General features: G+C 36.3%; 1 protein-coding gene across 2 annotated transcripts in view; it reads right to left on the reverse strand.

Moving 5' to 3' along the window:
* LOC136853976 (lactadherin-like) overlaps positions 1-14,687 on the reverse strand; it is a 908,376-nt gene that overhangs the window by 567,893 nt on the left and 325,796 nt on the right. For both annotated transcript variants that reach the window (XM_067129896.1, XM_067129895.1), the window contains exon 3: positions 4,665-4,864. In XM_067129896.1, coding sequence (XP_066985997.1) covers positions 4,665-4,864 — 200 coding nt within the window. The remainder of the gene's footprint in view (positions 1-4,664; positions 4,865-14,687) is intronic.

The following is a 14,687-nucleotide window of genomic DNA, read 5'->3' on the forward strand; positions in this document are numbered from 1 at the left end:
TTGAGCGTTTCCTTAGCTTCCTAATTTCATCACCAAATGTTTCAAAGAAACTTTTTTTCTTGGCATGTCTTTAGTGCGCAAAACTTTTCCACCAATTTTTAAGTTTTGGATTTCCTAAAAATTTCTCAAAAGTTTACTTTTGGGAATTATATTAACAAATTTTTAATTACGCTCGTTCTGATAATAATGCTGCTGCTTTAGCCCCTAAATTGAGATCAGTCCCGAAACGTCAGCCAATAAAAAGTGAAAGTATATTGTCTTGACCAATCATTATTCTCTTCGTTTTATTGATAAACCTCTCTGTGGACGGGCGCATGATGTTTGCGCAAATGTGATTATTAAAAAATTTTTAAAATTTGCGACAAAATTCATTAGGATTCCTCGCACTTAAATCTGCAAAACCCGTTAGTCGGCTGAAAATAAGGCTCAACCCCCCAAAAAATTCTACAAAAGGTTTTTTCAACTGGTTATGGTAGTATCAGGTGTGCTTAATAACATATCAAAAGTCTACCACAATATGACCATGCAAAAGGTCTGATTTCCAAGATGACGACTATATTAAATCCTTAAAATGCGCGTTACTCTTCATTATTCAAACTAGATAGGTAATTCTGGTGCCTAACACCTTATTTTGGGGATCTGAAAGCCCAATTAGCATATCTGCATTATATTGAAGTGATTATATACTCAAAATCCAAGATGGCGGATCAATATGGCCGCCATGCTAAGAAATTCTCCATTATTCATTCTAATTTATTTTATACAAGTAAATTTAGTGTTTAAACACATGTTTTGGTGATTTGGGAACCCAAAGAGCATATCTGAATTACAGTATATTGAAGATCTAGTTACATAAATACAAAATCTAATATGGAGGATCAATATGGCTGCCAAAAAAAACAATTACTTATTCTAACTCATTTTACATGGGTAAATTTACTGTCTAACCCCTTGTTTTGGGAATCTAGGAATCCAATAAATTTATTTAAATCACAGTATATTACAATGATTACATATTTATAAAATCTAAGATGGAGGACCAATATGGCTGTCAAACTACAAAAATTCATCATTATTCATTTCAACCCATATTACAGAAGTAAACTTGCTGTCTAAACAAACCCATGTTTTGGGGATTTGGCGATCCAATTAGCATATCTGACTTACAGCAAACTGAAGTGATTTTAGATATATAAATACAAAATCAATGATTGAAGAGCAAAATACCTGCCAAATTATGAAAATCCCCATTACTCATTCAATTTACTTTACTCACCTAAATTTGGTGTCTAAATCCCTTTTTCGGAATCTGGAAATCCAACCAACTTATCTGAATAACAGTACATTAAAGTGATTAGATTTTTCACCTTCTAAGATGGGGGACGATTACTGGTAAAATGTTATCATAAATCCTATATTATAAATTTCAGAAAAACCAGGTTTACAAATATTCATTGTCGCTTTCTTCTTCCTGTAAGGCTTGATTGTGTGGATTCTCACAGTTCTCAGCTTGGCATGGTCCACAAGCAGGTGTGCATGGTAGTTCATAGCCTTTGCAACTGCAACGCCTTGGACAGGCAGCATTGTAATTACAGTGGACATCTGAAGGAGACTTTCTGGTGCAGCAGTTTTTTTTTTTTGCTCAGAAATGACACAAACTTATTGTCCTCCAGTTTCCATCCCTAATCCACTACATTCATGTCACTTTCGTTTCCAGTCCATACGATGATCTGGTAATACACTCTAAACCTATAATATTTTGTCGAGGACTTGGTGGGTGGGAGGCGTTCTGGGGTACCAAATGACTTAGCAGAGACAATTTCTTTTATCAAAACACTGTAATGCAAAGATGACAGTTAATCAGTACTCTTGCCAGTTATGAGCAAGAAAACTGCTGCACCAGAAAGCCTCTTTCAGATGGTCCAATGTAATTGCAACACTGCCTGTCCAAGGCATTGCAGTTGCAAAGGCTATGAACTACCATGCACACTTGCTTGTGGACCATGCCAAGCTGAGAACTGTGAGAATCCACACAATCAAGCTTTACAGGAAGAAGAAAGCGACAATGAATATTTGTAAACCTGGTTTTTCTGAAATTTATAATATAGGATTTATGATGACATTTTCCCAGTAATCACTACAGTAAGTTTGGTGTCCTTATTGGTCCCCCATCTTAGATGTTGAAAAATCTAATCATTTCAATGTACTGTTATTCAGATAAGTTAGTTGGATTTCCAGATTCCAGAAAAGGGATTTAGACAACAAATTTACGTGAGTAAAGTAAATTGAAATGAGTAATGGTGATTTTAAAAATTTGGCAGGTATTTTGCTCTTCCATCATTGATTTTGTATTTATATATATAATCACTTCAGTTTACTGTCAGTCAGATATGCTAATTGGATTGCCATATCCCCAAAACACGGGTTCAGTCAGCAAGTTTACTTCTGTAAGTTGCGATGAAATGAATAAAGTGATTTTTTGTAGCTTGGCAGCCATATTGGTCTTCCATCTTAGATTTTATAAATATGTAATCATTGTAATATACTGTGATTTAAATAAATTTATTGGATTCCTAGATTCCCAAAACAGGGGTTTAGACAGTAAATTTACCTGTGTAAAATGAGTTAAAATAAGTAATTTTTGTTTGGCAGCCATATTGATCCTCCATATTAAATTTTGTATATATGTAATTAGATCTTTTTCAATATACTGTAATTCAGATATGCTCTTTGGATTCCCAAATCACCAAAACAGGTGTTTAGACACTAAATTTACTTGTATAAAATAAATTAGAATGAATAATGGAGATTTTCAGAGTATGGCGGCCATATTGGTCCCCCATCTTGGATTTTGTGGTTATACAATCACTTTAATCCAAAATAAGGAGTTAGGCACCAGCATTACTTATCTAGTTTGAATAACGAAGAGTAAGGGATATTTTAAGAATTTAGGGGCTATTATAGACGCCATTTTGGAAATCAGACCTTTTGCCTGGTCAGATTGTGGCAGACTTTTGATATGTTATTAAGGACACCTGATACTACAATAAACTGTTGAGAAACCTTTTGTACCAATTTTCTGGGGGTAAGGTGCTTTTTTTTCATAAATGCAGCCGACTATGTAGGATTATGGTTCCAAAATGGGCATTTCCTCCGCGTCTTAGAGCACCATTACCTCCATCGAAAGTATGACGCAATACAAATGTCCAAATGCGCAAACATACTCGGCCCACCCACTTAGTTTTGTTTTGTTTATCATCCTGACTTTTAGACAACAATTTACATTAAACCGCGAGGTATTAACACGCATGCAATCGGAGGAAGTAAAAAAAGAGAAAAATGGATACCCAACAGGACAAATCAGTTCCTAAAAGCTGCTGGAGTCAGAACCTTATCACGGACACACTGCTTTAAACTATGGAGGTTTTTTGCAATAGTTCTAGATTTTAATAATCTTCATTTTACGTCTAGTGCTTCTTTTAACTGCATAGAATAAAGATTTATCTTGCTCGAAATCTCACCGCCAACTTGCCCTTGATGAGTAGTGGAGGTAGACGGATGGGTACGCTATTTGAATAAATTAGTGAACACAATATATACAATTAACCAGTGATTGCCTCTTAAAAAATGCCAGAAAACGTACTGCACCTCTAAGAGCACTAATTTAGGATATTATATATATATATATATATATATATATATATATATATATATATATATATATATATATATATACACACATACATATATATTTATATATATACAGTAATATATATATATATATATATATATATATATATATATATATATATATATTTTTTTTTTTTTTTACAGCTCGCTAAGGTCGTCCAAGATAACCAAGATTTATTCGACAAGTGGTAGAAGCCGTTTCAGCATTTATATTTATATAAAAACCCGAGACCAACATGCAAATGTAGTCAGAATTTATACATCCTTCTCAACTTCGACGCCCAAATTGCCACCAGCAAGTGATAAAGAGAACATTATTTTAGCAGCTGGTAATTTACCGTGTATTTACAAAATATCAACAACGATTCACAACGAACAAATATTAACGTTGGAGACAATAATTTCGGTCTCGGATCATCAATAATTACAACTTTGTTTTATGTTAGCAAGTTATGATGAAAATTACAAATTTACAGCTTCAACGAAACGCACACACAACACACATACATTAATATATATATATATATATATATATATATATATATATATATATATATATATATATATATATATATATATATATATATATATATTACCCAAATAGGCTATATGAATACATATATATATTATATATACATATATATATATATATATTACACAAATAGGCTATATGAATAATATGTATATATATATATATATATATATATATATATATATATATATATATATATATATATAAAAAATTAACTAACGATTAATGGAACTTGATTACCGTCAACCGAAGTATTAATGTCACATTATATATACTTCAGTCGTACTCTAAACTTTGAAGAGAGAGCCAAATTATATATTTGTTAAACAAATAAATATTTAAATATTAGGCATAACAGACATCAATAGACACATGTTGTGTGCGTATACATATATGCTGCATAAATATACAGACAGCAAAAATATGGCCGATAGCATCTCACCTTGGCAGGAACGCCTAAATCAACAAGGACCCACTCCCCCGCCTGTTTGCTGCCGGCACACCAGGCTCTCCCATTGGGCTGGTGTAGGCGGGCGTATTTGATGTGGCAGCCGGGGTCCCATGACGAAGGGTAGGAGGAGGACGCCGAGATCTGCCAGTCCAAGACCTCCCCTGTGCTCAGGCCAAGGGGGGACGAACACCCTGTTTTGGAAGGAGGAAATTCATCAGATCAAATTTGCACCGTTCAGTCATCACTGTCAGCTACGAACAAAAACAGAAGCAGTCACTGGCAAAATTTGCACTTCTAATATTAAGCTATTGCAGAATTGGTCATGTAGACAATTTAAGTACAAATAGCTTTCATAAGTATTCATGCATTATATGACAGTGAGTAATTTCCATACATATATGCACACTAACAAACACACATACGCACACACATGTATGTATATATACGTATAATATATATATATATATATATATATATATATATATACATATATATTTTAAAAATTAATAAAAACGATAAACAATAACGAGACTTTCATATAAATAACTGACACCCAGCAATAATAACAAGTGATTATATAAAACTATTCTTTCATGTACACTAAATGAACCCTAGGTATCTATTTATCTGTCTGTCTGTTTATCTATCATACATCCACACTATTTAAATATATACATAATACACACACATATATATATACACATACATATATAGCATTATACATTAAAAATATAAACGTGATAATAAAAAATCAGCGAGTTAATAAAAGCTACAAAATAAGCAAACTTAGAAAAGGGTGTTTTAGTGTAACCTGGGAAAAGTGTCTATACAGCATATACCAAGGCGTAAGCAATTAACCACATACAAGTAAGCACATGAGTGCAAAAAGCATTAAGCGCAGGGGGTGAAACTTTCAAAAAGAAGTACTATTTATCAAGGAGATTCTTAAGGCAAGAAATCCGTCACATCACAGTCCTTCAATATCATTAATTTGTGAGACACCGCCGATATACTGTAAGTGACACAAATGATAGAGAATATTCGAGGTGATTACATGAAAGATGCCTTGTAGCGTGCGAGCGCAAGTCTTAGATACCATTCTGCAGTCACTGAAAGAACATTTGCATAATCTAGTTATATTTCTTGTGCAAATCGACCCTAAAGGTTTAAATACAACCAAAGCACTGAACAAATCGCATCCAATTCTTTTCAAACTCCACCTATGAAACAAAATACACTTTGCTTAGGGCCCTTCATCGAGAGCATGTCAAGGGAATCCAAGACAGGCAGAATCCCTTACAAGTAGGTCATCTCTAATGAAAGAACAGGGAAATAAGAGGGATTTAAACTAACCCATGATAACGTCGCTTTATCTTCAGTCATGACCCACGTCGAAGGAGGAGGGTTAGTGCCATCAATCCACCTCACATGGAGCACTGTAGGCATCGATGGTGTTTGCAGCATCACTTTGGCCCCTTGCTACATCCATTTTATAGCCTTTCCCGCTTCCTTTCTTTAATCTCGCTATCCAACACCTCTGAGTGTAACTTCTTAGTGTAACTATGGGGTTTTCTACCAGTTCCACCTTTAGATTTTTGTAATTCCCTTCCTTTATTATCTGGACCTCCTTAGCTTGCTGTCAAACACTCCAACTCTCTCTTCTCAGGGTCTTAAGCGCTGAATGGCTGCAAGTGCCCCAGTGCTTGGCTTGACGGGCTGAACTTCATAAATCAATCAATTCATCCTTGGGCATGACTGAACAGTCTCTTGAAGCGAGAAAGACCACACAAATTCGTAACCGAGAAGGAAGAGTTACAAACTCAAGTGGTGAATGAATAAGCGAGCGCGACTGCGGCGATTATTTCTCATGCTGAGTCTCTAGACAGTGACTGGCGTGATGAGAGGACAGGCGCATATCACCTCGCCCAGAGCTTTCTCAAGTACTCAGAGGATAATGAAAACATGATTACTATCACAACAAGCTCTGCGTCAGCGGCACTGAATTTTTATTATTTCCTTTCCTTGGTGCCGAGTATTGGCTATCAGCTACCTGATTTTCACTAGTAAGTTTTCAATAGAGGCTTCAGCCACTTGGGAGTTTTCTTTATTTATATTTTAGACACACTGACGACAAAAATAGTCCGTCAAGGCTTTGTCCTACGCAGTGTGGCATTCACAACGAGACAGTCAGAGGTGGGAATGAACTGAATTATTATTATTATTATTATTATTATTATATTATTATTATTATTATTATTATTATTATTATTATTACACTAACCAAAATAAACACTATCTTGCTAAGAAGCAATATATACTCGTAAAAAACAGAACAAACAGCTAAGAATGTGAGCATACCAGTTAAATCTCTAAAAATATGATCTATAATCACAATATATATAATCATGATATAGCATTGCAATTTCTATTAATCCTGGAGTATCAATACCCGTTAAACTGCCGTGAAACCTGTTCCAGACTTTTCCAGATAAAAGTAGCAGAAATACACACACACATACATGTATACATACATGCATCCATTTTTATATAATTTATATATAGATAGACAGATATACATATATACTGGAAGTAAGTTTATATATTTATGTATGTGTGTAAATTTTCTCTTATAACACGAGTGACATATATATATATATATATATATATATATATATATATATATATATATATATATATATATATATATATATATATACGAATATTACATACGAAATTCGTTTAATATCTAATTTATTTTACCCTGAGACCAACTTCTACCTATGGGAATTATAACTGATAAGTGCTTCGCCTCCGGTAGGATTCGAACCGCTGTCTGGTTTAGAAACTTGAATAGACAATGACTTTAACCATACATACGTACATCCATCCATACAGTACATACATACATACATAAATACACTCATATATATATGTGTGTGTGTATGTGTGTGTGTTAGGATTTCAAGACTTTTAAAATAGCGACAAATGTTCGAACCTATCCCAACCCCATTAGGAAAAAATATTCATATATTCAGCTGCATGAAAGACGACACCCTATCGTTTCGCAGGAGAATGTAATTATACAACATTTGGAGCCATGAAGACGCTTCAAATCAGATTTTTTCGAAGAATGAGGACAGACTTCCAAAATTCAATTTTCCTTTCCGTTGGGTGGAACTTGATTTATACAGTACACCGAATCCTTGACTTATATTTACGGCTCACATAACTTTCTTACACAACAAATCCTACTTACACGATTTTCATTGTCACTACAAACCCCTTGTCATTAAGTCCTTTCTGAACACTGGTCTCATACTATCGGCTATTATCCCTCAAGTCAAATTACTATTATTTATGACGACATTTTCTGTTAGTGCTGTCATCCCATTAATATTACAGATGTCATGGATGAAGTTAAATTCGTAATCTCGCGACTACGAGTATAATGCTATAAAAAAAAAATATATACAGGAGGGAGAGAGAGAGAGAGAGAGAGAGAGAGAGAGAGAGAGAGAGAGAGAGAGAGAGATAAATCACGTCTCCTAATTAAACCTTCCAAACTGACATTTCTTTAAACTACTGCCGTTGTCGGCAAAACTAATAAATATCCTCTGTAATTGGCATCAAGCAGACGGTACTCGATTTATCATATAACAACGTACTGAGGAGAAAGAAAAATAGAGAGGGGAAGAGTGCAAATGAGAACTAGGGACAATCATTGTTCGGCAGGTACTTATAGCTGCATCTTCAACTAATCTTTTCTTTTTTCCAATAAACCTTCAGTGTTATCATGCCAACACTAAACTACTTCTAACCCTCTTCCTGCATGCCTTATCTAGCAGATGAGATCACAAGCAAACTACGCCTAACAATTTATGATTATCCCTGAAGTAAACGAACCATTCATTCAAGGATATACAGTATATACATACGTGTATATCACCATACACCCTTTTCCCTTGGACAGCGTGACTCTGGTTCCCAACAAATCCTTTGTTAAGAGGTTGCAAGGACCAAAGCTCCAGCTGAAACCCACCAAAGCTGACCAACTACTTAATACCTAATTCACTAATTAGGTCAGCAGAAGCACAATGGGTTTTAATGGAAAGCGGAGAACTCATTCACTGCGGTCAGAAATCGAACCCAATTCTTCTCAAGGTTGGGGTTGAGCAGAATACTAAAAACCAAACTGCTAAAATACACCAAGAGCGAGAAGTGAAATGAATTCGAAACTTTACGATGATCTGAACATAATTATGCCTTTCTTTCCCATATATCTTTAATGAACTAATGCCAGTTAACTTTGATAACCTTTGCAATTGGATAATTAGGCAAGAAACCAGCATGGAGTATGAGATTTATATGTGTTGATGTCATACAGTATTTTTGTCGGTTCGGTGAAGAAATGGTTCTAAGTGAAATCAATAGTGAGTGCATACTTACACTGTGATCATCTATCACCAGATATATCACACGGAGTCCTTTTACCAAACGATGCTCTGAGAGGCCGCTGTTTATAGTTCATTGGCTGAGGTTGTCCCGTGTGCATGAAAGAGGCACGAAGTTTCTCTTCATTTCCACAAACTAGACTATGAGGGGTATCAAAAAAGTCCTGGTAGACTTTTGGTAACCTGGCAATAACCGAGGAAATGACCCCTGAAGTAACTCCTTTTGCCACTCTAATGATACCAAAGTTTAGGGGTAGTGTAAATATAAATCGCTATAACTTGAGAAGTATCAATCACAGAACAACGAAATACATCTTAAAATGTTTGTATTTACATCCTCTATACATATCAGTCACCACAGGGAAAATTGGTATCCAAATAAGGTCACCAGAATTCAAAAGGTCACAAAATTCTAATGTAAATCAATATTTCACAAAAGTGCAGAAAGTGGCCATCAAAATCACAGATACACTAATTTTCTGATTTATTCCAGATTAATCCTTTAGAATACATGTTACTGACGATTTTGGTGTGCAATATTAACCCATTTTATGCCTAATTGAGCCACAAAACATAAAGAAAAATTGCCAGAGATTCAAAAGCAAACTTTTGCCGTTCACTTAATGTTTGCAAGTGTAATGTCATGCTTGTATCCTCTTATTAGCATTCTGTGTAAATAATTTGTTTTCTTTATCCAGATTTTTTATGTTCATTTCGCTTTGACCCTTTTTGCACCTTTTCTTGAGGTCTTATTATCTCTTTCAGGAGAGGGCATGACTGAAATGGAGGCAAATACAAGTGGGGTGAAACTGTTGCCTATACCAGCAGAGTCGTCTGACGTCGAGAAGTGCATTATCTGCCAAATGTCTAAGGATGATGCAGCCATCAGCACTTCAAATGGGAGAAAACGTATCCGTGAAGCTGCAGAAATCAGAAAGGACAGTGTTGCAAAGCGTTTAAAATCCTTATACAGCAATGATGAACATTTCGCGTACCACATGACAAATGAGTGCTACAACTCATACACACTGAAAAAAACATTAGACAGAATTGTTGAAAAAGGAATGCAGGGGAACAGACGGAGGCAACTTCAGGTGACTCGGGGGTCCGAAGTGCACGAACACATGCTATGTCACGGACACGTCCTACTCCTCAACGTGACATTTACAGCCAAAAATGTGTTATATGTACGTATGTGTAAAACATCAAGGTACATGTGAAAAGTTTCGGATTTCAGAAATGGAGCCGGCCAAAAAATTCTTGGCAGCAACTGTGTTTCTACAGGATGATGTTCAAGTCCGTACTGGTGACTTGCAGGATGAGCATTCTGTGTTTGGAGCAGACTTGTATTACCATGTTTCATGTATAAAGAAATACCTATGTAAATATGATCAGCCAATGAATGCCAGGAAAAGAGCATGGTTATCTGTGATGCCAGAGACAGAGACAGGGCTTAGCCAGGGTGATGGTTATGAACTCAGTTATGTTAGAGACTGCATGAATCGTGAACTAGGTTCAGACATTTGTGTAACTAACAGAGAAGTTAAAGTCCTGCTTGCAAATCACTTTGGTTCAAAAATTTCTTTCTCTAAGCCAAAGCAGGTCAACAAGTCTCAGATGTTTTTCAGTAGCAGTGTAACAGCCGAAAATTTGGCAGAAATTATCCGCAGCACGGATCCTATTCAACAGTGTGCAGAAATGATCAAACAGTGCCTATTAGAATTAGATTTTGACTTGCAGGATGGGTTTTGTGATGCTCAGGATTTAGAAACAGGAACTGTTAATATGGTAATACCAGAGCCACTTCTCAAGTTTTTTGCTGCACTTTTCAATTTTGATGCGAATTCATATGCAAATGCTTAAACAAATGTATTGAAAGGTGCTACTGAAACTTCACATTTTGACCCAAGAAATAATGTCCGACGATATCAGAAGCCAGTTGCTTTCTGTCATGGAAATTGGGACCAAAGCTTATGAAATACTTTGAACAGAGAGACTTATTAACAACACAGGGAGATTCTCCTCAACTATCCATAGAACCAACCTGAAGACATTTCTCAGCATCCACGTGCCAGGAAAGGAAGTCAGAGGAAAATCCTTAGGAAAACAGAAAGAAGAAGGCCACATAAAGAGATCGATTGAGGTTGCTAGCATCCGAGGAGGGGCAATAGAAGAGCTATTACAGTATGATGTATCTCCAGCTTCCTATTTGTTTGACAAGGCAGGGCTGATGACCAAAACCATTGAAAAGTTCCCTAGTGCAAGAATTAGAGTTAAAACTCACCGAGGATGACGCAAGAACACCAGCAAAGGATAGTAATTTACAGACTGCATGTTTAGTGGATGTGATGGCCACCATCCGAAAGGTAAAGATAAAAAATCTACCGACATTCGGGAAATTCTGTGAACAGTTTTTGGACTATGTATCTGCAGTTGGTCATGGAGCTGACAGGTTTGACTTGGTCTTTGATTCCTATGTTGAGGGTTCCATAAAAGATTCAGAGAGAAGACGCCGCCAAGTGAAAGCATCGATTAAGATGAATGTCATAAATTATGACACACCATGACCTATCGGAGAGGGCAGATTCTGGCCATCAAGCAGTAACAAATTGAAACTCCAGATGCTTCTCCATGAACATGCAATAAAGCGTAGACTAGACCAACCTTCCACAGTTGAAGTGGCGGCAAGTTGCTTCTCGGGTGCATCAGATGTAGTTGGAATGAAACGAATTATCATCTTATCTGGTGATGCTGATGTCTTTGTTCTACCCACACACTACTGGAATGTTCTTCATTTTAATGGTCTGTGCGAACTCTGGGTCAGAGCTGGTGTTGGGGATTCAACTGGGTACATCCCAGTTCACACTATAGCATCACGGGTTGGAGAGGAGTTTTGCTATGTGCTGCCACTTGTCACAGTCTGACTGGTTGCGACTATACAAGTAAGGTGGGAACAAAGCATGCAGCCTTGACTACTAATCCTTCCGAGTATCTGAAAGATCTGGATTACGGAACAAGTTGTTCTAACACTTTTAATGCATCCTGTGAAGAATACCTAGTACAAGTGTTAAACAAGAACACTAAGTGCACAACAATGGATCAACTGAGAAACTACAGTACCACCACAGTAAAGGCATATCATTGGAGCAACTTCCCCCAGCTAGCCATGAGATACAGCAGCATATTTTAAGGGCATATTATGCAACCTATCAGATGGTGAATTTTTTGCACCCTCATAGGTCGACATTACTAGATCCTACTGCGTTTGCCTGTAGGGCAAAAGATGAAATTTTGATGCCTTTGAATGCACTGAGACCAATTCCTGAAGAATACACGATTATGTGCAACTGCAAAAAATGCAACAACGACAGATGTCTGTGTCGGAAAAAGGGACTACCCTGCATTAGTTTTTGCAGGTGTCAAAAGTGTTCAGGGAACTGAATATACTGGAAAACGTAACAGTCCCTCTGGATCAGTTAGGTAATTTTTTTCCAACATGACATTATACTTTCATACATTAAGTGAATGGCAAAATTCTGCTTTTGAATTTCTGGCAATTTTTCTTTACATTTTGTGGCTCAATTAGGCATAAAAGTGGTTAATATTGCATAGCAAAATGGTCAATAACATGTCTTCTACAGGATTCATCAAGAATAAAAATATTAGAGTGTGATTTTGACGGGTACTTTCTGCACTATTGTGAAATATTGATTCACATTAGATTTTTGTGACCTTTTGACCTCTCGAGACTTCATTTGGATACCAATTTTCCCTATGATGATTGACATGTATAGAGGATGTAAATTTAAACATTTTAAGATGTATTTAGTTGTTCTGTGATTGATACTTTCCAAGTTATAGCGATTTATATTTGCCCTACCCATAAATTTTGGTACTATTAGAGTGGCAAAAGGCGTTACTTCAGGGATCATTTCCTCGGTTATTGCCAGGTTACCAAAAGTCTGCCCAGACTTTTTTGATACCCCTCATAGCCTAGTTTGTGGAAATGAAAAGAAACTTTGTGCCTCTTTCATGCGCACGGGGACCCCCTCAGCCAGTGGACTATTACAGGTTTTGTTACAATCAATTGTTTACGGATGTCGTCAACTGACTTTTGCAACTCGATGGGCTTACCTATGGCGCCCTTCAGTCACCGATCGACAGTGCGACATGTGGTCAGCACTCATCCGTTTCACATCACTGGATTAGGTGAAACGGTATGCTAGCCGACTTAGTCTCTAGCATTTGAATAAAATTTCGGTAAAGATCTAAGAGAGGCCAATTTTTTCTGATTTAACCGGTGTAATTTTTTATTACTGATTTGTTTATTTAAGCGCTTGTCTTTTACAGAAAAGTACTATCATCGCTGGCAATTTTACTTCATTAGCCGAAGTACTCCCTCCACACGAATAACACTAGAAGAAAAGGGAACCTCGTGGAAGGAATTGTAAGGTAACAGTCACCGCAATAAAGAGGGCAATTTGGAATGAATGACCCAAGCGTGAAAAATCCGTGGCATGAAAGTTACCTAATAGTTCATCAACAAAAGTAATTAACTGAAACTAGAAGATAGCTTCCTCTAATCGTTACAAGAGTCAAGAAAGGATAGCATTCGTTTTAATGAGCAAACTAATAAAAATACGGAACTTCGATGATAATAACGAATGCTTCAAAAATGGAAAATGAGCATATCACATCATGAATTTATGAGAACCATAATAACGTTATAAAGCTAAAATGAATCGGTGACGAATAATTTGATTAAAACAAAAGTTATCACTGTTATCATATACATATAATGTAAGTCAATGTACTGACAACTGAATTCAACAAGAAATGATAGTACGGACACCCCTGCTTCCATTTGTGGTAAAAGTGCTTCAAGCAACAACGATAACATCAACAGGAAATTTCTACAACCAGCACTGGGACTAAAATATCCGAGAAGGATAGATTATATGAGTTCAGATTTTACCGAATGAGAAAAAGAGAAAATACTTATTTCTATTACTTCCAGAGTGAGAGAGAGAGAGAGAGTTGCACTTAAAGACTGTAAAGACCAATTTTCGATCTTACTGGATCAATACCCCTAAAGAAACTACTCATTCCCAACAGGAAACCAGCAATGTGTATGTGGGATTGACGATTTACAACTGGCAGATAATAAAGGCCCTGGGTAAGTTGCTGCAATTCTTCCAAGTTCATCACAAAGCTAAGCGATACAAGACTAGCTTACTTTAGATTATAAGACACACCAATCATTTCAAACCAGGCACACATTAAAGCTCAAAGGCTGAAATGGAACAGCAATTTTTCGCCAAAAATATTCCCACAATATCTCTCACTGAATGCGTAAAATTGAGTACGGGTCCGAAATTTATTACCCTGCGTGTCACTGCGCACAAACAGCGAAGGGAATCTGACCAAAGAAAGGTCCTTCATTTAGACTGTGATTTCAAATCCAGTTCGAAGCCTGATAACGATTAACGTTAGTTTATCAGAACCAGAATGCAGCAGAAATTACAGCCTCTTGCCAATGAGTCCGCAGGCGAAGACAAACCTG

This window comes from Macrobrachium rosenbergii, chromosome 28, assembly GCF_040412425.1.
Source record: "Macrobrachium rosenbergii isolate ZJJX-2024 chromosome 28, ASM4041242v1, whole genome shotgun sequence".
In the NCBI taxonomy this organism is placed as follows: Eukaryota; Metazoa; Arthropoda; class Malacostraca; order Decapoda; family Palaemonidae; genus Macrobrachium; species Macrobrachium rosenbergii.